General features: G+C 42.9%; 1 protein-coding gene across 1 annotated transcript in view; it reads right to left on the reverse strand.

Moving 5' to 3' along the window:
* Positions 1–20,120, reverse strand: part of LOC308300010 (scavenger receptor cysteine-rich type 1 protein M130-like) — a 34,170-nt gene extending 14,050 nt beyond the window's left edge. The window contains exons 1-7 of the mRNA XM_080743780.1: positions 19,730–20,120; positions 19,139–19,171; positions 16,272–16,595; positions 14,893–15,198; positions 13,615–13,938; positions 11,441–11,779; positions 10,983–11,306 (exon numbers count right to left, since the gene is read on the reverse strand). Of these exons, the coding sequence (XP_080599906.1) occupies positions 10,983–11,306; positions 11,441–11,779; positions 13,615–13,938; positions 14,893–15,198; positions 16,272–16,595; positions 19,139–19,171; positions 19,730–19,787 (1,708 nt within the window). The 5' untranslated portion in view covers positions 19,788–20,120. The remainder of the gene's footprint in view (positions 1–10,982; positions 11,307–11,440; positions 11,780–13,614; positions 13,939–14,892; positions 15,199–16,271; positions 16,596–19,138; positions 19,172–19,729) is intronic.
* Positions 20,121–25,239: the final 5,119 nt, after the last annotated feature.

A 25,239-nucleotide genomic window follows, 5' to 3' on the forward strand; every position in this document is an offset into this window, starting at 1 on the left:
ACTTATCCGTCACTACACTACCACTCGCTCACTCAGATCCTTGGATCAAGTTAAAAACAAAGGGCGACCGAGTCTTTGAGGCGATAGCCCCAAAGCTCTGGAACGCCCTACCCCTGGAAGAACGGCTAAGAACGGCCCCCTCAGAGGCTTCCTTTCAGAGTCATCTGAAAACACACCTGTTCATACAGGCCTTTGGTGACTTATAGGCATCCCTGATTTTACTGTTCTTTTGTTCTTTAATTTATTCTCTTTTATTGATTGGTACTTTCTCTGTAATAATGGCCTCCTGCTGTTATTGTGGAGGTTACTTTTACTTTTTATTGTGTATCTCTGTAAAGCACTCTGTGCATTCGTGCTGTGAAGTGTGTTATATAAATAAAGGTAATTTATTCTCACACACACACACACACACACACACACACACACACACACACGGACGGACGGACGGACGGACGGACACACACACACACACACACACACGGACGGACGGACGGACGGACGGATGAAATAAGAGAGAATATGATTTGTTACCTGAGCAGGTCATATGCATGGTGTACTGGGAGTCTCTAGACTTTGTTGTTCCACAGTCCCTCAGCAAAGAATCATTTCCAACGCAGGGAGATTCAATGTTCCATGCGCGTTCCACAATCCCCCATTCAACCCACCTGCGTTGTTCCAGAGCAGTACCACAGTCCAGCTGTCTACACACCACAGACAACACTGTCAGGTGCATACCTTTAGACCAGTGATCCACCTTCCTCCACTCTCCCTGGTGTCTCATCTCCAGAATGCCTTTACAGGAGTGACTTGTTCTCTCACCACTACGTGGTCTCACCAGCCTGAAATCGTACTCTGTACAGAGACAATAGAGGGTATGGATCAGCACCGTGGACAGACTAGGCCACGTTTACTCGACAACGGTCTGTAGAGAAAACGGCAAAATGTCTTTGCGGTCTAACATTAAATGCAGCGTTCAGACGGACATGCAACTATATTATAAAATGATGTAGTGTGCATTTCATGTCGCTAGGTGGCGGTGACGCAGAAATAGAGGATTCCACATCTTTGTTTAAATTCAACATGGTAGCGTGGCTGCACGTGGGCTGCACGTGAGCCGTGACATCACATGTTTTGTTGTTTCCTCCGTTTCTCCTGTTCAGATGGAGACGCGAGAAAGAGCGAGTTCAAAGAATTCCACTCTGGATAGAGTAGTGACTTTGTTGCGTTTTCAAGCCCCGAAAATGCCGTTGTCGTTTGGACGGAAGGCATATCTTATATTTTATTTTGTTTTTGTTTTTTTGCCACTCAGTAGGCGTTCCCGCTTAACTTCCGGGTACGATGATGTCACACGTATACGCTCTATTCACTGGTAAGAGACCACACCTCTGCTCAAGTTTAACAGAATTTTATGAACAATAATTATGAATGGATGGATGGAATGAATGATAAGGATGAGGAACCCAGGTAGGGCGAGACTCAGGGTGGGGTTGTAGTCTCTGGAGAGGACGGCCATCGATGCTCACTCGGGGAGCGGTCGTCTCTGCTCCGACATTGCCCCCCTGGATTCCTATCCACCTGTTTCCGCGAGAATTTACTATAGCGTTATTTTCTGGACACTTCCGGTTAACAGCAGACATACAAGCTCACGTCGCGTCGCAGATGCAACCGTTGTGAGCTTGTAGATCACTCTCGGCTGCGGCGCCGGAAGCTGCCTGCCTGCACATTCTGCGCAATGCACGATGGGATGTTGGAAAGTTGTGGATAGAAATAGAGACAGTAGGAGGAAGAGTGAGAATTGAGGATTAAGGAGGAGTTTGGGGTGGAGGAGGATGTTTGTTCTGTAGTGGAGCAGAACGGACGAGCCAGTTGAGAGAACGCAGGTGTATTTATACTGTGGTGATTGCACCAGGAATTGGCTGTGGTGAGTGGAGGCAGCTGTAGTAGATACAGGTGATTGTGAAAGGGGAGTGGCTAATGAGTGAATGCTGTGTGGTAGATTGGTAATGGGGAGTGGCTGAGATAAGCAGAGGGTGGCCTCTACTCCCGAACTTAAGTTGTTAACACAACCAAAGATATTTAATTAATGAAGATGGCTCATCCTCATTGGATCCACTAGAGTGCGACATGGTACACAAATCCTACAAATTGACTCCTAAGTGGGCGCCGGCTCTGACTGCAAATCTCGCGCACGTCCTGTTTACTGGTGCTATAGATCCCGCGAGAGTGTGTTGCTGGGACAGCTAAAGAGCAATAATAAAGTTGATTTTCTCCTTTGTTGTGTCGATGAAAAAAGCCACTTTAGTATGACAATTTTGTTAATATTATGTGGCTTGTGATGATCGGGTCCAATATTTAGTTCAGTGACCATAGCTTCTGAACTATTATTTTGATCTGTGTTCACGTTAGCTCTCTCATTGTAAATGAATAGACTCCAACCTGCTTCTGCCTCCTAAAAAGGCGTCCCCCCTACGTCATGCAGAAACGGGAAGTACGGGTCTTTTTGCACTCTCTTGCTATCGCACTCTTGGACACAACTCCATTTCGTGGGTTTCAAATGTAGTGTTACAGCGGCCATGTTGAGGACCAACACAGGTGTTTCAATATGCATATCATTAATGCTGCTCTGAGAGCAGCATTAACAAAATGCCTTAACATGCCTTAGAACAGAATTTAATAGAACAAAACAAAAATAGTTTTAGTTAACAGAATTAACGCTGCAATAGAATCAAAGTAATATTACTTTGATTAGAAGAACAACATTTTGGGCTACAACGTATGATGTTTAGTTGAATTTGTTCATGTTTGTTTACCTGTCGGGTGGAGAGTTGGTTTAACCTGCAGAGCTGAAGAGAAAAATGAAATTATAATGAGATATAAACCTGTGGTTCAGAGCAGAAGCACAATTGTATTAATTTTCTTCCCTGTAAGATGGGCAGATTACTTTTACTAAAGACGAGGAGAGAGAGAGAGAGAGAGAGAGAGAGAGAGAGAGAGAGAGAGAGAGACAGACAGACAGACAGACAGACAGACAGACAGACAGACAGACAGACAGACAGACAGACAGACAGACAGACAGGGGGGGGCATCAGGAGACAATATAACCTTAATGATTAATCCAGGATCTGAACCAGATCAATAATATGTCATCATCACTGTTGACTTTCTGCTTTGGCAAAAAACTATATGTTCACTGTCTATGTGACACACAACCTGTCATATTAATTAACTACAATAAGAGACTGTAACAGTTCACTAACATGATCTGAAACAGACAGAATCCATGAGCAGAATGCAGACCCTGTCCCAAGCTAACAATCCTTGTACTGTAGCTCTAAACATGTCATCGTTGTCAGAGCAGCCTCACATGGTGTCAGGAGGTTTATTCTCATGGATTATCAGGTCTACTTACAATGCAGCTCCATGGTTAGCAGCAGAGAGGCCACACTCAGCCACACCACCATCTTCATCCTGCTGTCTGTTCTGAAGCTCCACAGATCAACCTGCAGCCACAGTCTGTCTGCTCCTGGCTCTGCTGAAGTGTTGCACTGTGACACTGTGTCCTGATAGGCTATTCCTCCACAGCCTCCCCAAATACAGTACACTCCCCCAACGCCAACCCCAGACACCATGCATGCATGCCAGCTAGGGCACCCTGCATGGGCAAGGGTGGACTCTGTTATTGGGTATGCTAAATACTAGCATACAAAAAACATTTTGTAACATCTAATTTATGGAAAGGCATCATTTTCAAGACGGTGCCTGCGATGGCTTCCAGTAAACTTAAAGGGGAAACCCCATCCATTTTCAATATTGAACTATATTAATTAACTCATTTGTAGCCGATCCCGAGAATACTCGTGAAAAATACTCGAGTATTTAGAGTGCCGATCCCGAGTATACTCGCGGAAAGTACTGTATATGGAGTAACGCCGGTTCTCCTACCCTGTAGCCCGGCGGAAGGTCCTGACACGATCGGCCTCGCCGATTCATCATCATCACGGATCCACGTGCACAAAATAGTAATCCCATAACATGGAGGCCGACGGGGAATCTCATCTTTAATGTCCATTTTCTCCAAACAACACTTTTAAAGCCAAGGATGGCATTAGATTCTCGCTAATAAAACACATGTTGAAAGGCATCGATCCGCCATTACACAACCGCATGTTGATGACGATCGCTTCCGGTGAATGACGTCATGACGTCAAACCGGAAGTGTTTACGCTATGGACTTCTGGCCTTCAAAATAAGACAACGGTCGCGGATGCAGCCTGCGGGAGGCACGCTGGACATAACCCGTTCATTTCTGGAGCACTAAATGGGGTATACCTTAGAGGAGTTGTGGACATTAAAAAAAAGGTTCTCCCCTTCTGTGTTGCCTAGAACTGGAGGATTGATCTTGGGGTTTGTATTGCAAAGTACACCGTGATGACATCACACCGATGTACTTTGCGATACAAACCCCAAATCATGCAATCAATCCTCAAGTTCTAGGCAACAAAGAATGTCCACACAACTCCTCTAAGGTAGATATATTAAAAACTTCTTGCCTGCTGGTCGACTTTCAGAACGACTTCCAAGTTAGGAAGTTCCGATCGACTTTAAAGTCGCTCGGATTATTGGATATTTTTTGAAGAATAAATGGTTTCGCCTACCTTGTACCATGGTATCGAGTGACCGTGTAAAGTAAGGGTTGGTTCGTGACGTCACTGCTAGCTCAGGCCTCCTCTGTGTAAAATCGCCCATGCTAGCCGTTGGTTTCATTACACACTACAATACATAACGGCGCGTCATTACGTCGGATTTTGACCCGGTTTGAAGTGTCTGTGGCGTGGATACATGTCCCAGCCGATGGGCCATCATATTGATTGATTGATTGAAGAATTTATTAGAAGTTTGCAATAGAAAAAAGTACAGTTTCATGACAGTACAAATCACTGGTACAAGGTCAACTAAAAGGAGATCCTAGAAAGCCGAGGCTTATTTCCACAGGAACCACACTTTAAGTATCTCATATAACATTGAAAGACAGACGGATAGAACATAGTACTTTATCTAGGATAATATCAGTTTCAAAAGCATAACATCAAATACAAAAGGCAGAATACAAAGAAAAAGGGGGGGGGGGGAGCATGGGGGCTTAGTCTATTTACAAGTCACGGGTAGCTGCTGTCTGAAGGTGACTTTTCATACCAATTTTGAAGGAGGCTAGGGATTTGCTCTCCTTTAGGGCTTGTGGAAGGGCGTTCCACATGTTGATGGTATAGCAGGAGAACGAGTTAGCGCCTTGTTTAGTGTTAAATCTACGCTGATGATGATTAGTGGAGCTGCCTCATAATATTTACTGCCTCATAATATTTACACCATCAAGCGCGCGCGTGGCGCACACAGACCCACGCTAATGGTTAGCCCTAGCCCAATGTTAACGGACGCAGCAGGCCAACTATGGCCACGTGATCACTCCATCCTTGAAAAGCATAGATATCTGTTGAAAGGCTTATCGTTGGCGCGCTCTAGTGGTACTATATTAAATCCAACACAGCCTCTAGCCATTCAAAGCCACGTAATGTTGATCTGAAAAATTAATGATATTCCTGGCAGTATTAGCGCACATCCATATTTTAAGTTGGCAGGGAATGGGTTAATGACATGTTGATGTTCAATATTGAAAATGGGTGGTTTTCCCCTTTAAAGTGCCTTTAAGCTGGGAACATCACACAATGACAAGAAAATATACAATTGTGTTAATTGTATATTGCTGTAAAACTTTGTCGAATGTATAAAGACACGCATTAACTGGCTCTTGTGAAGATGTTATGTCATGTGCCTCCCTTCATATTTGCCCACTATATCAAGACAAACCATTCATATTTCAAATATAAAGTACTTACGGAAGCTACACACTATATTTTCCTCTGAGATGTAGTGTAGAAGTACAGAAAATTGTGAATACTGAATAAAATATTGTTATATATATATATGTTATGACACCCCCAAAATTGCCAGGTGGCAAATCGTGTTATATATATTTTTTTACAAAATATATAATTAGGATATAGGATGATTATTACTACAATAATAATAACTACAATCACATTTGTTGACCTTTCTATGAAAAATAATCACTTGGCCTCTATCAACAACAGAGGGCAGCAGAGAGCTGATTGTGTACAGTTAACTTGGCCAAACAAGAGAGGCATAGAATTAGAATGGACAGAACAGATAGTTTCACTCAAATATCAGCAATAGGTAAACTATTAATAATACTATTACTACAGACAGACAGAGGTGGTTGTGGTGGGGCATCCAGAGACAGTATAAAGGGCAACTCACCAGGTTCAGGTTTCAACTTTACTTTAATGTGAGTAATTCATCAGTTAGAAGATTTCATCATAGCCTGTTCTTTTTGGAAAGAAGTGTCACTTTCCTGTATTTGAATTGTTTCTGTTCATGGTAACCATTGACAACAGTGTCAGAGTATTGATTGATTGGATACTTTATTAGTCAGAAATTCAAACAGCAGGAGGTCAGACAATAAGGCCCTCAATGAATATTATTTAATTGTGGAAATTAGAGGCTATGAGAGATATGTTTGGTTAGGATTGAGTATCACAACTATCATACAAAGACTCAGTCACTAAAAGCTCAATCAAAATGCTCAATTAAATGTAATTCCCCTAAAACTGACTGAATTCATGTTTGCTTTGACTGACTTTCGTGTTGTGACTTGAAAGCTTTAATTCAACCAGCTGTGACGTTGAGAGAGAGGACCTCGCTGTGAGAGTAAAATCTGTGCTTGCGTTTGTAAACAACGCCATAAACACACGTGTAGTTTCCTTGGTGGGTGTGGTCTGCCAGAGTAAACGGGAAGTCAACAGAGTACACAGGATCGTCTGCTGGCTGCTGCTCGGTTCCGTGCGTCACGTGAACCACATAGAAATGGCCTTCCGGGTACTGTGGCTGGGCGGAGCACCTGATGGTGAAGTTGGAACCCTCCAACACCTGCAGCCCCTGCTGCTTGTCCTTGGAAACCCCGTTCACAGAGGGGAAGAGGAGGGTGATGTTTGGCTTCAACAGGAAATCTGTAACAAGACAGATGTGTAATAGACAATGTTAGAGCGATAAACAACACTGTAAATTAGAAGAGGTATCTTTACCAGGCTGGGTGGCCTACCCACAGTGAGCACAAAGTTCCATGTCATTTGGATGCGATACAATTTAATCCATTTAAATTGACATGATAAATTACAGAAAAAAGACCATAAGTAGGCCTATTTCAATATACATCTGAAAATGTATTCTTAATTCTGTGCTTACTGTTTGCTATTTGTTATCATTTGTCTGTCTGCTATATTGTTCATGATTTGTCATTATAGGTCCAGTCATGAGTCATGACCTGATATTTTATTCAGTTACCGTATTTCTTGTCATGACTCGTGACAATAAATAACTGGGGCCACACCATGCTTTTAAAAATATATATTTTATATAAATATTGGTCCATAATACGGTTTTAGCCTAAACAACCACCCGGATATTGACATTTCATGGGCTGTCGTTCTCTAATTCCAAGCCATTTCAGATGCAATACTAACATGCCCTTTTTAGGGCTAAAATTGGAATGATACAGAAAAGATTAGCATGGTACCATGGCACACCATGCTACAGTAATCTTCTCTGTATCGTTCCAATTTTAGCATGCTAATCATCCCTGTATCGTTCCAATTTTAGCACCACTTTACCCCGCCCACCCCATAGTCTCAATAGAATCCAACCTAAAAGTACCAACTGGTGACGTGACTGACGTCACACCAGTCCCCTTTTCAGGAGAGAACCATTCGGACACACCCACTCAGAAAATCACAGAAATGAAAACCAAGGCTTAGAGTTAATGAATTGTACTTTTTTGGGTGGGGAAAATACACTGGCAATAATAAAATACTAGGGCTGGGACTTTAACTGATTAATTGCGATTCAATAATTACAGAAAATTAACGCGATTAAAAAAAATGTACGCACTTAGTTTTTCACCACAGAACCTTCAGTTTCGGGCATGCTGATCATAGCGATGCACCAACCAAGAAGAGACAAACAAACGCAAAGGGAGAAGTAGCCGATCAGAGCGCTTTGCTTGGCCCAGTGGATGCGAAATTTAGATTTAAAAAACTCACTTGTTGATTCCCTTGTAAAACAAAATGTGTTTTACTTGAAAAAGAAAAAATGCTTCTCAGATCAAATATTGATGTGAGATTAAAATGTGATTAATTGCGATTAATTAATCACAGAGCCTGTAATTAATTAGATTACTAATCTTAATCGCATCCCAGCCCTATAAAATACACAACATGATGGTTTGGCCCCTTTAAATATATAAACTCAGCACAACTTGACTTCGGTCCATTATATCTCCCCTTTAATAATACCAAATTTTATTGTATTTTAAATCATTTTTATCGTTGATTCGTCATCTTTACAACGAGGTACAGCTTGTAAGCATCGGGCATTCGAGGCATGAGCTACACAGCCAAACGTGTGGGTAGTGCCGACCAAATGTTTGCCAAAATGGCTTGCAATGCAAAATTTGCCAATATTCGGTTCATTATATCCCCCCTTTAATTATGCAGAATGGTATTGTGTTTGATATCATTGTCCTTTACAAGGAGGTACAGCTTGTAAAGATCTGGCATTCGTGGAATGAGCAACACAGTCAAACATGTGGCTAGCACCCCTCCAAAAATGTTCAAAATGGCCTGGCAGGCCTGCAATACTGTTCTTTGTTAGTTGGAGCACTGAATGATTGCACTCTCCCACAGTAATAAGAAAAAGAAAAAGAAGGAAAAAAAAACATATTGGCCATTTTTACACTTTGTTAATGATAAGCTCAGTGTCAGGGAAGCCCAAAACGAGAGTAAATGACAGAATAACAACATTGCAAGCCATTTTGGCAAACATTTGATCGGCGGTACCCACACATTTGGCTGTGTAGCTGTTGTAAAGGTGAAAAATCAAAGATAAAAATGATATAAAACACAATACAATTTGGTATTATTAAAGGGGAGATATAATGGACCGAAGTCAAGTTTCTTTTCTTTTTGTGCTGTTTTACACGCACACACACACACACACACACACACACACACACACACACACACACACACACACGTATAATATATATATATATATATATATATATATATATATATATATATATATATTATTTTTTTTTTACCTGAACAGGTCACCTCTAGATTATCTCTAGCACTACCATCCAGAAATGTTGCACACTCCCTCAGCGAAGATTCAGATCCAACACAAGAATTCATAATCAGCCATTTATCTTCACGTGGCCGATTATCTCTGAATCTTAATTTATGATCCTTTCTGTAAACAGCAAAGCCACAGCCCAGCTGTCTACACATTACAGATGCTGCCTCCTGCTTCCTGTAGTCAGCCCAGTGGTCAGAATGGATCATTCCATGCCACTCTCCTTTGTGTTTAATCTCCACGAAACCTGTACAGCGACTGGTTCCTCCCACCAACCTGATATCATCAGGCTCTGTACAGAAGACCAGAGAATAAAAGGTAAAATGTCAAATTACTTTGATAGTAGGGATGTCCCAAACGGATTGGGTGATCAGAGAAAAAGATTGGAACCGGGAGGAAAATATATGGATTGTTTTCTTTCTTTTTTCTTATTGCTTTGCCAAAAGATCAGATCTGGAAATATCGGTATCGGCAGATACTCAAAATCTAATGATCGGAATCGGATCAGGAGCAAAAAAACGTGATTGGGACATCTCTATTTGATAGTGAAATAATAATCCAAATCTATAGTGTAGGCCTAGTTTGTCTTTAGACAATTTGCCCTCCTGGCCCCAAAACTGTGGAATAAACTCCGTCGGACGTGGACTGAAGACTCACCTCTTCAGACTCCACCTAAACCCATAGCACTACTGTAACACTCCCCTTCCCTAAATGACCATACATGAAGCTAGATAGAATTTCTAGGTTTTAGAAACATTTACTGATTAGGTGCGTGGTCTACCCATGTTATTATTTTTCTAGATTGATATTCCTATGCATTATATTAATGTTGATGTACTGACATATTATCTTATTATATTGATGTATTACCTGCTTATTGTAAGTCGCTTTGGATTAAAAGTGTCTGCTAAATGCCTAAATTGTAAATTGTCTTTTACCTGAGCAGGTGAGTCCAACAGTCTTGTCAGGTAAGCAGGTGTTTCTAGTTGAGTTTGAGGTTCTACAGTCCAGGAGAACAGACTCACTGCCTTCACACTGGAACTCTTTGGTACACATCGGAGCATTAGCCTCCCGATAGAGCGTCCCCTGGAGGACTGAAGGGGCCCCACAGCCAAGCTCCATACAGACCACCTCTGCATCCTGCTGGTCAAAGTCACCTTCACACACTGAGACCCACGACTGATCAGACTTCACCTCCACTCTGCCTGAACACAAACCAGTGCCATTCACCAACCTCACTGACTCTGGGGGGGGGGGGGGGGGGGGGGGGGGGAGAGAGAGAGAGAGAGAGAGAGAGAGAGAGGGGGGGGGGGGAGGGAAAGAAAAATGTTTTGCTAAATTGCTTTTCACTAAAATACTAGATGTACAAGCTGACAACATGACAAATTCAACATTGTTTATATATGAAATATGTGGGTTTTTATGTGATTTTATGCGGTGAAATTGCGGAAAGTTGTGGAATATGCGAAAAGTTGCAAAATATGTGACATGCGAAACACACACACACACACGCACACACACACACACACACACACACACACACACACACACACACACACACACACACACTACATTTCCCAAAAGGAAAAGCATGTATTTAACTCAGTCTGACCAGAAGCAGGGATAAAACTGGATGGATGGATGGATGGATGGATGGATGGATGGATGAAATACGAGAGAGAGAGAGACCATATACATTTCAGAATATGGTTTGTTACCTGAACAGGTCACGTGAATGGTGTTAGGGGAGTCTCTAGACTTTGTTGTTCCACAGTCCCTCAGCAAAGAGTCATTTCCAACACAGGGAGATTCAATGTACCATGCGTGTTCCACGACCCCCCATTCAACCCACACGCGTTCTGCCAGAGCAGTACCACAGTCCAGCCGTCTGCACACCACAGACAACGCCATCAGGTTCATGCCTTTAGACCAGTGATCCACCTTCCTCCACTCTCCCTGGTGTCTCATCTCCAGAAGACCTTTACAGGAGTGGCTTGTTCTCTCACCACTACGTGGTCTCACCAACCTGAAATCGTAAGACTCTGCACAGAGACAATTCATGGGTTTCAAATGCAGTCCTATATACACCGGCCATGTTGAGGACCATCACAGGTGTTTCAAATTAGAATATATTATAGAAACATGGGTTTTTCAGAAAATTATGCAGTTAATTCACCTGGCTCTGTGACGGCGAGAGAGAGGACCTCGCTGTGAGAGGACAATCTGTGCTTGCGTTTATAAACAATGTGATGAACACACGTGTAGTTTCCTTGGTGGGTGTGGTTTGCCAGAGTAAACTGGAAGTCAACAGAGTACACAGGATCGTCGGCTCGCTCCATCTCGGTTTTTTGAGTCTCGTGAACCACGTAGAAGAAGCCTTTTGGGTACTGAGGCTGGGCGGAGCACCTGATGGTGAAGTTGGAACCCTCCAACACCTGCAGCCCCTGCTGCTTGCCCTTGGAAACCCCGTTCACAGAGGGGAAGAGGAGGGTGATGTTTGGCTTCAACAGGAAATCTGAAACAAGACAGAGGCGACTGTGGCTGAAACGTCACATGTTAAAATAATAGTAGACAATGTTAGAGCGATAAACCACACTGTAAACTAGTAGAGGGTCTTTGACAGGCTGGGTGGCCTACCCAGGGCTTTGTCAGTCCCAACACTAAACATGAAGTGGCAAAAAATCGACTTGTGAGTTGAAATTGCCGATGCCTATATGGGGAGTTGCATCAAGATCCATTGAGCATTTGATGGTACAGCCTACATTTCAAGAATTATATGCCAGATCATGATGCCTGCTATGGCGCCACCATGAGGCTGATTCTTTGACCTACTGGGAGTGTGAGCGCAAAGTTTCATCTCATTTGGATGCTGCATTCATGATTTGTGGCATTGTTGAGAACGGGCCCCTCCTGATAACTCAGAAAAGCCATGCGGTTTTAATATGGTCCGATACGTTGTGGCATGCCTACTGTAGGTCCTAGGCGTGTGTATATCAAGTATTGTACAACACTGATTCAGCCAATCAGAATCAAGGACTGGAGCCCCTTTAATCCGTTTATAATTGACATTACATTGAACTATAGAAATGCAGTCCCTGAAGAACCTTCGTGGGCTTGCTAAAAACAAGCACAAAGTATATTGTGTACTGTAGAAAGTTTACACATCCCTTTTCAGACTGACTTTTGATTCAGCTAAAAACCCAAGCAGTAGTTGCGACCGTCAGGGAGCATTTAGTATCAAAACGCCAAGCCTGTGTCCGACCGTCAGTCACGCTCATCAACAACTGCTCAGCCAGCTGTGTCCGCTTTTCTAGCAAGAGGCGGATCACGTTACCGCTGTTCTAGCGAGAGGGGATCACATTACGGCTAGGGATGGGTATCGTCTACAATACTTTTAATGGTATCGATCGCATGACGTCGATACTATCGGGTATCGGTTCACGTAAAAACGAACGATACCTCGTTTCGATACTCTGGAACGCACCCCTGGCCGGTCGCAGTTGGGCTACTGAGAGTTTAATGACTGCTTTAGTAGGCTACACTCGTTACTGTGGAAAATAGCCGACAATAGCCTATAATGTCTATTATTATGATGATTATCCAACGTCTATACTCTCCGCTACGCCACACTGTGTGATCATCATCATCACCTCTGCTCTACCGCAGCAGCGAGTCACCACTCTTTCCGTGTTGAAGTTAAACTTAAATAAAAAGTATCGAAAATGTTATCGAAAATGGTATCGTATCGATTCCCAGGTATCGAAAAAGTTATCGTATCGATTCAAAGGTGAACGATACCCATCCCTAATTGCGGCTGTGCTAGCGGGAGGCGGATCACCTTAACGCTGTGCATCACCTTAAAAACGCCATTGGTTGTTTTTGCCGTATTTAAAAGCTCTGACCTGACGGTTGCCAGGTCAGAGCTTTAATACAATTTAATCCATTTAAATTGACATGATGAATTACAGAAAAAGCACCACAAGTAGGCCTATTTCATGTCATTAGAATAAACATCTGAAAATGGATACAAATATTTGACTACCTCATTCAACTCAATCTATTATTGATTAAGAACTAAGGACATATCAGCTCCATCTAGAATTATGCTCTTATTTTTTGCTATTTGTCTGTCTGCTATATTGTTCATGATTTGTCAACATATAGGTCCTGTCATGACAATACATAACTGAATACAATTCAATATTGAAGGTTAAACAATGCTGATCATCATCACCATTATCATCACATGTGGACCTGGAAAGACGCATATACTCAGAGACAGACAGATAGATAGATAAAACCAGAGACTAAAAGATTGCTGTCATTGTTTAAATACATATATGTTTTTACCTGAACAGGTCAGCTCTAGTTTACTCGTAGAACTACCGCTCAAATATGTTGCACACTCCCTCAGAGAGGATTCAGATCCAACACAGGAATTCATAATCAGCCATTTATCTTCACGTGGCAGATGTTCTAATCCCCATCTCAAGTCTTTTCTGTAAACAGCAAAGCCACAGCCTAGCTGTCTACACATTACAGATGCTGCCTCCGGCTTCCTGTTGTCAGTCCAGTGGTAAGAGTGGATCATTCCGTGCCACTCTCCTCTGTATTTGATCTCCACGAAACCAGTACAGCGACTGGTTCCTCCCACCAACCTGATATCATCAGGCTCTGTACAGAAGACCAGAGAATAAACACTAAAATGGCAAATTACTTTGATAGTAGTAGAGATGTCCTGATCGGATCGGGTGATCAGAGAGATCGGGTGATCAGGGTGATTTTCAAAAGATTGGAACCGGGAGAGAAATAATTTTCTTTTAACCCTTAAGTTCTGTTCAGATTCACTACACCTTCGTTCTGTTCGGGTCATTTTGACCCGGTGGATATTTGGTTTAAAAAAAACAACACTAATATAAATTTTAACTTAACAAATCATCATGATACATTGACTTTGACTCAATACCAAACAATTCATATGATATATTTGGTAAATGTTTGCATTTCTGCTTTGCTATATCACATTAAACACTGAAAGAGCTAGGTGTTTTTACTGATTTAGCTGAAATCCATGTAAAAAAAACTACTTCATTTAATACTGAGCAATATTGCTCATGCTTATAGGAAGGGGGGAGGGTTCGGAATGGGGCTTCGGAAGGGGGGTGTTAGAAGTGGGGTTGACTGTGTGTCTGTGTTTTGGCATAATACTGTGTATTTCTGTGCTTCCGGGTCAAAATGACCCGAACAGCACTTAAGGTTCAAAAAATATGAGGGGGGTGTAGCATGGGTGTAGTGCAAAAATATTTTTTTTACATGTTCATCTCAGAAGAATCTTTAAGGCCAGTGAGTTTCAGGTGGAAACATTTTTAACTTCTACCTTTTTTTTCCAAATGAAAATGTAAAACGGGTCAAAATGACCCGAACAGCACTTAAGGGGTGAATTCGATTATTTTTTTCTTATTGCATTGCCAAAAGATCGGATCCGGAAAAATCGCAATCGGCAGATACTCAAATTGAATTATTAGGATCGGATCGGGAGCAAAAAAAGAGAGAGTAAAAAAAAAAAGAAAACGTCATTGGAACATAGTGAAATAACAATCCAAATCTATAGTGTAGTTTGTCTTTTACCTGAGCAGGTGAGTCCAACCGTCTCGTCAGGTGAGCAGGTGTTTCTAGTTGAGTTTGAGGTTCTACAGTCCAGGAGAGCAGACTCACTGCCTTCACACTGGAACTCTTTGGTACACATCGGAGCATTAGCCTCCCGATAGAGCGCCCCCTGGAGGACTGAAGGGGCCCCACAGCCAAGCTCCCTACAGACCACCTCTGCATCCTGCTGGTCAAAGTCACCTTCACACACTGAGACCCACGACTGATCAGACTTCACCTCCACCCTGCCTGAACACAAACCAGTGCCATTCACCAACCTCACTGACTCTGGGGGGGGAGAGAGAGAGAGAGAGAGGAGAGAGAGAGAGAGAGAGAGAGAGAGAGAGAGAGAGAGAGAGAGAGAGAGAGAGAGAGAATTTCCTTCCCATGGATTCAACCATTTTTGCTAAATTGCCTTTTGCTAAAATACTAGATGTACAAGCTGACAACATGGCATAAATTCAACTAGTTTTGTTTGTGTACACACTGGATGGATGGATGGATGGATGGATGAAATAAGAGATGACATCACCGTATTCCTGGCCCTCTCTAGGGAGGCTGCCATTGCCTTTTACAGAGGGCGCTAGAGTGCTGCTTCAAAAACATCTTTTCACTTCCTCCCAAGTAAGGAAGTGACAGGGTGACAAAATCTGTTGCCAGATTTGGGAACCACTGGTTTAAAAAATATTAGAAAGTAAGCCCAATAAGCAACTACACTATTTTTTTAAAAGACACAAATTGCTTATAAGTAGACATGGCAACACAGGTTCATTCAGAACCCAGAGCGCCATCTACTGACACTTTAATGCAAGGACACAGGAAACCAAATGATGTTTTTCAGCCTCTTTCTAGTCTCGCGAGGCCAGACTGTTGCCTCCGCGATTTGGGCAAATGCTCCCGGCATACTTTAGTGCGAGATAAAGCGGATGTGACGCAACCACTCCCTTGGTGCAGTAGCAATAACAAGTCCTACTGGAAGTGTTATGTCTCCTTTCAATATTTCTGGGGGCGTTATTTCGTCTTTTTCTGGTGTTATTGGTGTTACCTCCATGATGTTTTCAAAAGTTTTCGGTGTTTTTATAAGGTGTTTTTATACACCCATAACAAGAATAGGCCGCTCGAATGACTTTGTCTGAGCTGTTGTGTTTCTGTTATGTTTCCAATGGGACTATATTTCAGTGCAGCAGTGACTACTTCCGATACTCGCCGTTCGGGAGCTGCCGTTCCAGACTCTATATAGCATTCTGAGGTTGTGGAATAGTTGTCTGGCTACGCGAGACTAGCCTCTTTCAGGATATGAACAGGAAGCCGGGGGCGGGGCCAGGAATAAGGTGAATACATTTTAGAATACAGTTTGTTACCTGAACAGGTCACGTGCATGGTATTACGGGAGTCTCTAGACTTTGTTGTTCCACAGTCCCTCAGCAAAGAGTCATTTCCAACGCAGGGAGATTCAATGTTCCACACGCGTTCCCTGTCCCCCCATTCAACCCACAGGCGTTCTGCCAGAGCATTACCACAGTCCAGCTGTCTGCACACCACAGACAACGCCATCAGGTTCATGCCTTTAGACCAGTGATCCACCTTCCTCCACTCTCCCTGGTGTCTCATCTCCAGAATGCCTTTACAGGAGTGTCTTGTTCTCTCACCACTACGTGGTCTCACCAGCCTGAAATCGTAAGACTCTGCACAAGAGACAATTCATAGGTTTCAAATGTAGTCCTACACCGGCCATGTTGAGGACCATCACAGGGTTTCAATTTAGAATCTGGAAACATATACCGGTAGGTTTTTCAGATTTTCTTTTAGGATTTAGAAAACATTTTTTGAATCAGTTCCTCAGGTCTTAAAGGTTAATTCACCTGGCTCTGTGATGGTGAGAGAGAGGACTTATGCTTAACGGTTTCACAGCAAATTTTCATAATAATATGATCGCATTTTCCTGGTGTTGTTTCACTATGGGGATGTGATTTTGTTAAACAGACTCTGGGAGGCGCAAGAGAGCAAGCAGTCTTATGTCATGTCTAATGTAATCTCTCGAGACAGCCTCAGAGAACGAGGAAGAGAGACAGACCGATAGGTGTCGCCCTTTCTTCTTTGACGATGGGTTCCCAGATTGTGTCTAACTAGAAGGTCGGCCGGCTACGCCGGCCTCCCCTCTAGGTCGTCGCGTTGCGTCTATAGGAGTAAATATTCGTCGAAAACAAATCCCTGAGGTACAGGGTGGCCACGATGTGATGGTTTTTTTGAGAAAAAAATGTTTTTTGAGAAAAAAAATGTTTTTTGAGAAAAAAATATTTTTGAGAAAAAAACATTTTTTGAGAAAAAAAAATCTTTTGAGAAAAAAAAAATTTTTGAGAAAAAAATTTTTTTGAGAAAAAAAAAATGTTTGAGAAAAAAAAAATTTTGAGAAAAAAAAATGTTTGAGAAAAAAAAATTGAAAAAAATAAATAAAAAAAAAATAAAACGTATTGGTGATGCGATGACGTGGTGTATACGGATGTTACTGCGATTGAGGTGAAAGAGAAAAGTGGAAAGTTGTGAGCTAACTATTAGCTATTTGTGTGTGTGTGTGTGTGTGCGTGTGTGTGTGTGTGTGTGTGTGTGTGTGTGTGTGTGTGTGTGTGTGTGTGTGTGTGTGTGTGTGTGTGTTCTGGCTACGCCCCCCTCGGTTGAAATTGGATTGAAAATTGGTTGAAATTGGATCCGCCGGTCCCATAGCTGGGAATACGAGCCAATGCCAATCACCATGGCAACGGGGGGCCAATGATAGAGTTATGGGCGGTTTTATTCCTTTCCCTACACTCTACCGACATCTGCTCTAGCTATGAGTTGAAGTGGAGGCGAAATGGGCGTGGAAGTGGGATGCGGCTCTAAGAAAAATGTAATAGTAGATGGAACAGAACAGTGAATGAGAGAGAGCTGTTTTGGTGTTACACCGCGGGGTCTGTGAGGACGGGGCAAGAGCAGCGAGGGGTGAGACGACGAGCGCCAGATAACACAAAAGAGAACACGTAGCCAACAGAGGTATTTCGGTCTGGGAGCATTTCAAAAGGAAAGAAATATAGACAACAGTATTTTTTCCTAGTGACTAGTGAGGCATTTTGCATCATATGATGCAGCATGATGCATAATATGATGCAAAAAATGCATCATCATTCATGCTGAAATAGTAAAATATCTCAAAACACAGTTTGAAATAACTCAGGATTGTGTTGATCTTGTCCCAAACAACAATAAAATAAGATCTGGGCCTTTAAGCTGCTCTGAGAGCAGTATTGACAAAATGTTTATGCCTTTTGATTCAGTTTAGTCCTAAGCAATTTACCCCGAGTGAGAGGACATTATGCTCTGATAATGTCCTGTGTGAGGGGGTGATCGGACGAGGCGAAGCCGAGTCCGATAACACCCTCACACAGGACATTATCAGAGCATAATGTCCGACCCCGAGTGGTAAATAGCTTTTCTACCACTTTTTTCCGTATACATGAAAGAAAACACATAGTTGTAACTTGCAAGGATATTAAGTTACAATCATTATTGCCTATAAAACTTCCGCGACGACAGCAAATAGTTCCACAAACAACATCTTCTACTCACCACCAGATGACGCCAACTCCATGCAGAGAAAGATGTCTAGCATACAGCTAAGCTAACGTCAGTTAGAAGGACCGTTCCGGCCGTAAATAGAGGCTGTTCGCTTCCAGAAAGGCATAGGTTCAGAGAAAAGGGGCTTTAAAGTTGGCGGATTGCATTGGATCCAAATAAATCGGCGACGTCGTACGCACGTTAGTAAACATAGGACCGCTACGACCGTCATATGTTGGTTGGGGGAAAGGTGTTCCGACTACCTCCTGAAGTCCCCGGATGTACACTGAGGCGCATTGATCTCGTCCTCACACAACTGCGGCCGTTGTTCTGCCATAACCTCCGGAATTTAGCCAATCAGAATCCAGTATTTGAACATGTGACTAGAAAAAGTGGTAGAAATAGTTTTTTAATACAATTGCATCTACTTTCAGTCGACTAAATGGTATAAGATTTAAGTCAAGTCGACTCAACCTACAGTTTCTGTAGATTACAGTCCAGGAGAACAGAATGTTGTCTTCAAAAATAGTTTTAGTCGACGGAATTAACTTTGCAATAGAGTGAAATGTACTTTGATTAGAAGAAAACCGTTTTAGGTTACAACGTATAATGTTTAGTTGAATTCGTTCATGATTTTTACCTGATGTGTGGAGAGTTGGTTCAACCTGCAGAGCTGAAGAGAAACATGAAATAAATTAGATGTAATCGTAGTGGTTCAGAGTAGAAGCAGAATTGTATTACAGTAGGGTTAGGGTTATCTGCCCCTAAAAGAGGGGCAGATGACTTTTACTAAAGACTCTTTGAGAAAGAGAGAGAGTGAGAGAGAGAGAGAGAGAGAGAGAGAGAGAGAGAGAGAGAGAGAGAGAGAGAGAGAGAGAAAGAGAGAGATGGGGGGGTGGGGGTACATCAGGACACATTATAACCTTAATGATTAATCCAGGATCTGAACCAGATCAATAATATGTCATCATCACTGCTGACTTTCTGCTTCGGCAAAAAAACAAACTATGTTCACTGTCTATGTGACACATAAACTAACATTAACTACAATACAAGACCTTAACAGTTCACTAACATGATCTGAAACAGACAGAATCCATGAGCAGAATGCAGACCCTGTCCCAAACTAACGATCCTTGTACTGTAGCTCTAAACATGTCATCGTTGTCAGAGCAGCCAGCCTCACATGGTGTCAGGAGGTTTATTCTCATGGATTATCAGGTCTACTTACAATGTAGCTCCATGGTTAGCAGCAGAGAGGCCACACTCAGCCACACCACCATCTTCATCCTGCTGTCTGTTCTGAAGCTCCACAGATCAGCCTGCAGCCTCAGTCTGTCTGCTCCTGGCTCTGCTGAAGCCTTATGTGACACTGTGTCCTGATAGGCTATTCCTCCACAGTCTGTCTGCTCCTGGCTCTGCTGAAGCGTTGCACTGTGACACTGTGTCCTGATAGGCTATTCCTCCACAGTCTGTCTGCTCCTGGCTCTGCTGAAGCCTTGCACTGTGACACTGTGTCCTGATAGGCTTCCTCCACAGCCTCCCCAAATACACTCCCCCAACGCCAACCCCAGACACCATGCATGCATGCCAGCTAGGGCACCCTGCATGGGCAAGGGGAGAAAAATAACATGCAGTTGCCAGGTCTGATAATATAAGCCATGTTGGGCTAGGTTGGATGAAATTCCATGCAGTGTTGCCAAATCTGACTATTATAAGTATTTTGGGCTCTTATTTCTGTAAAGTTGCTCAGGTTTAGGCTAGTGAAGCCTATTCAGCTTAAAGTAAAAATGTTCAATGTTCATAAAATAGGCTATGCTCAGGTTTAGGCTAGTGAAGCCTATTCAGCCTAAAGTAAAACATGTTTAATCTTCGTTGCTAATAAAGCACTTTAAACTTTAAGTATATGACTTAATGGTTTCTTGACTACCTTCTCTTTACTGACCACCAAGTGACCCAATACAAGAGCCAGGTTCAAATCATTCATACATTGCTTTATTTCATACAAAATTAACTTATTCATATTTTAGAAACAATTGGCCAGTTCAAACTGCAAAACAATATAGGTTATACCATGTTGTGTGTTATAGTTAACTATTCTATGCATTTCATGGGTTTGGGACTGCATTTTTTCGCCGGCCGGCGGCTGTGCCACGCGCACGGAACGCACGCACCACGTGCCCGGAAGAGGTGTTCCTTGTTTCAATTTCTGAAAGGTGGCAACCCTATTGGGTATGCTAAATAATAGCATAGAAAATACATTTTGTAACATCTAACTTATGGAAAGGCATCATTTTCAAGACGGTGCCTGCGATGGCTTCCAGTAAACTTAAAGGGGAAACCCCATCCATTTTCAATATTGAACAATATTAATATACCTTAGAGGAGTTGAACTTGGGGTTTGTATTGCAAAGTACACTGTGATGACATCACACCGATGTACTTTGCGATACAAACCCCAAATCATGCAATCAATCCTCAAGTTCTAGGCAACAAAGAATTTCCACACAACTCCTCTAAGGTAGATAGATGTATTAATGACATGTTGATGTTCAATATTGAAAATGGGTGGTTTTCCCCTTTAAAGTGCCTGCTGGGAACATGACAAGAAAAGAGGAGACTATAGTTTGTGCTCAAATGTGTTAATTGCGACCGTCAGGGAGCAGTTTACTATGAAAACCTCCACCGGCCGTCCGTCCGTCCGTCACACGTCACACGTCACACCTTTGTTTGTGTACGGTGTGATGTCATATATCTTCAGTATGACATCACACCACATGTGTACACAAACCTTTGTGTACGTTGCTGTGGCAACAGTCTGTTGTTGCTGGTCTGTTAGTGTACGTTAGCAACCACCTTAGCAACCATGGTTTTACCCTAGCAACCAACTGTTTACCCTAGCAACCAACTGTTTACCATAGCAACCATGTTTTTTTACCCTAGCAACCAACTGGGCATAAAAGGGATTCTGTTAGGGATCTCCATATATGGGCATAAAAGGGATTCTGTTAGGGATCTCCATATATGGGCATAAAAGGGATTCTGTTAGGGATCTCCATATATGGGCATAAAAGGGATTGTATCCCAGATGATGCCCTGTTAGGAGATCCACACTAACAGAATCCATATATGGTCCTACCGACAGCTGCTATAAGCCAACCCTGGCGATAAGGTCTGAGTCGAAGAAATGCTTCTTTCCTGGCAAGAATTGCCCCTTTATACTGTAGGGCTCGTTTGTGTATTGTATGACATCACGCCACATCATCGGCTGAGGACTGTGTGATGTCATCATATCTCCATATATGGAGACATAAGGGTGTTTTTAATGGGCGCGCTTCCAGAGGATCAACAACAACAAAAAGCAGCAAGAACACAAAGCCATTGACAAGGCCCTGCAGAAAATGCATGACACGCTGCTGCGCCACACTCAGCACCCCTAAAAACCAGTACTTGGGATTTGTTGATGTAAATGTTCACATAGAGTGTAATAATTGGTAAAACAAACTTTTGGCCTATTTGTGGAGATAAGCGACCAACGGTCGCTTATCTCCCGATTAGGGAGTCTTACTGGTTGTATATTGCTGTAAAACTTAGTCGAATTTATAAAGACACGCTCTTGTGAAGATGTTATGTCATGTGACTCCCTTCATATTTGCCCACTACATCAAGACAAACATTCATATTTCAAATATAAAGTACTTACGGAAGCTACACACTATATTTTCCTCTGAGATGTGATTGCGACCGTAGGTCGCATTTACTACCACCAGTAAGACTCCCTAATCGGGAGATAAGCGACTGTTGGTCGCTTATCACAAATATTAATTGTTTGTGTATTGTATGACATCACGCCACATCATCAGCTGTGGACTCTGTGATGTCATCGTTACTCCATATATGGCCATCTCCGTATATGGAGATATAAGTCGTCCATGCCCAAGTATGGGCTGGTGAGGTCAGACTTTGTGTGATGCGTAGGTTATCGCCATATATGGAGATTCAACATTCCAGGTGTAACTATGGCTACCCGTATGACGTGAGAGGTGGAGGTTGTGATATTTGTGGAGATAAGCGACCAACGGTCGCTTATTGCGACCGTCAGGGAGCAGTTTACTATGAAAACCTCCACCGGCCGTCCGTCGGTCACACGTGCGGTCGACGTGTGAGTCTGACATCACTCCGCATCAGTCTGACATCACTCTGACATCACAGAGTCCACAGCTGATGATGTGACGTGATGTCATACAATACACAAACAAGCCCTATATAAAGGGGCAATTCTCACCAGGGAAGAGAGCATTCCTCGACTCAGACCTTATCGCCAGGATCAACTAAGCTTATAGCTTATCATCACATCCAACCATCTTAAGATACTCAGCTAGTGGGGAATGCTCTCTTCCCTGGTGAGAATTGCCCCTTTATATAGGGCTTGTTTGTGTATTGTATGACATCACGCCACATCATCAGCTGTGGACTCTGTGATGTCATCGTATCTCCATATATGGCCATCTCCGTATATGGAGATATAAGTTGTCCATGCCCAAGTATGGGCTGGTGAGGTCAGACTTGTCTGTCGTACATTTCGGTCAATTCCAGTGGGGATGCCATTGAAAAGTTAATCTAGTTGTACAAAGTTATCAAAGAATGGGTTGACTGGTAGGCTGGTTGACTGCTTTATCTGTGGAGAGTGTATGTCACTGAGAGTCCTTTTATAGCGATTGAAATCATGATGAGGTCACGATGAGTCATCTATGCCCAAATATAGATTTCTAGGTCAGATGGCCCATGGAGTTTGTGATGTCAAACCTAGCAACCCAATATAAACAAACCTGATGTCAGACCTTGAAGTATCCTTTTATACCCATATATGGAGATACAGAGATCTCCATATATGGGCATATTAGAAAGCCCATATATGGGCATATACGGATGACATCAGGGATATCCATATATGGGCATAAAAGGGACAAGGGCTTACAGTTAAGAGATCTCCATATATGGGCATATCAGAAAGCCCATATATGTTCATATACTGATGACATCAGGAATATCCATATATGGGCATAAAAGGGACAAGGACTTACAGTTAAGAGATCTCCATATATGGGCATAAAGGGACAAGGACTGTTACAGTAGATATAGAGATGTCCATATATGGGCATAAATGAACAAGGACTGACAAACACTGAGATCTCCATATAACCTATGGGAATATAAGGGATGAGGACAATGCGTAGCATTGTGAGCTTGTAGACCTATTTTCTAAATATTGTTGTACATTAAAAACTTGAAATGGGTCGTTCTGCATAGTACTTGGGATTTGTTGATGTAAATGTTCACATAGAGTGTAATAATTGGTAAAACAAACTTTTGGCCTATTTGTGGAGATAAGCGACCCCGATTAGGGAGTCTTACCGGTCTCCCGATTAGGGAGTCTTACTGGTAGTAAACTGCTCCCTGACGGTCGCAAAAACCTCCACCGGCTGTCCGTGGGTGAGTCCGTTACACTTTTGCCCTGCTCATATCTCCACAACCGTTGCCCCCATCCATGCCAAATTTGGCACACACACTCCTTGACTGCCAAACTACAACCTCCAAGGACCCCCGGAGCCCCAGGGACCCCCAGGTCCCTGGGGGACCCCCAGATGTAAAAAATGACCAAATGTGCTCACACGTCACACGTCACACTTTTTCCCTGCTTATATCTCCGCACCCGTTGACCCGATCCATGCCAGATTTTACACACACACTCCTTGCCTGCCAAACTACAACCTCCAAGGACCCCCGGAGCCGTCCCTGGGGGACCCCCAGATGTAAAAAATTACCAAATGTGCAAAAATGACCAAATGACCACCCCAACGGGGCTGCTCACGGGGAATTCCCGGGGACCACCGACTCCTGGTGCTCCAGAACGGATGCAAAAGTGGTGGCGCCCCCAGTGGAGGACCCCCTGCCACTGCAGCGCACATAAAATGCCGTAACTCGGGCTAGGAGCGTCCGGGAGAGCCGGGGCCGGTACCTATTCGTCCGCCAAGGCAACGCGGAGACCCCACCCCTCATTTCTCACATGGCCCTATTCTAGCGCCACCTTCAGGACGATTTTTAAAACACATTTTTGGACACTGCTCCTACTGTTTTTGCCCTAAAATCACGAATATCACTACACAGCATGTCATCAACATGGATCAGGAAGATTTTGGAAAAACAAATTTTTGCCCTATTTGTGGAGATAAGCCACCTACGGTCGCTTATCTCCCGATTAGGGAGTCTTACTGGTAGGGTAGAAGTACAAAAGATTGTGAATACTGAATAACATATTGCATGTTATGACACCCCCAAAATTGCCAGGTGGCATATGGTGGTAATACTTTTTTTAAACAAAATATATATAATTAGGATATAGGATGATTATTACTACAATAATAACTACCAGTAAGGCTCCCTAATCGGGAGATAAGCGACCGTAGGTCACTTATCTCCACAAATAGGGCAAAAATGTGTTTTGCCAAAATCTTCCTGATCCATGTTGATGACATGAGTGTAGACATACTGTGTAGTGATTTTCGTGATTTTAGGGCAAAATCTGTAGGAGCAGTGTCCAAAAATGTGTTTTTAAAAATCGGCCTGGAGGTGGCGCTATATGGGACAGATTCATGTTGATGGGATGAGTGTAGACATACTGTGTACCGATTTGCGTGATTTTAGGGCGAAAATTGTAGGAGCAGTGTCCAAAAATGTGTT

The sequence above is a fragment of the Nannobrachium achirus genome (genome assembly GCF_963921795.1).
Source record: "Nannobrachium achirus genome assembly, chromosome: 15".
NCBI classification, from domain to species: Eukaryota; Metazoa; Chordata; class Actinopteri; order Myctophiformes; family Myctophidae; genus Nannobrachium; species Nannobrachium achirus.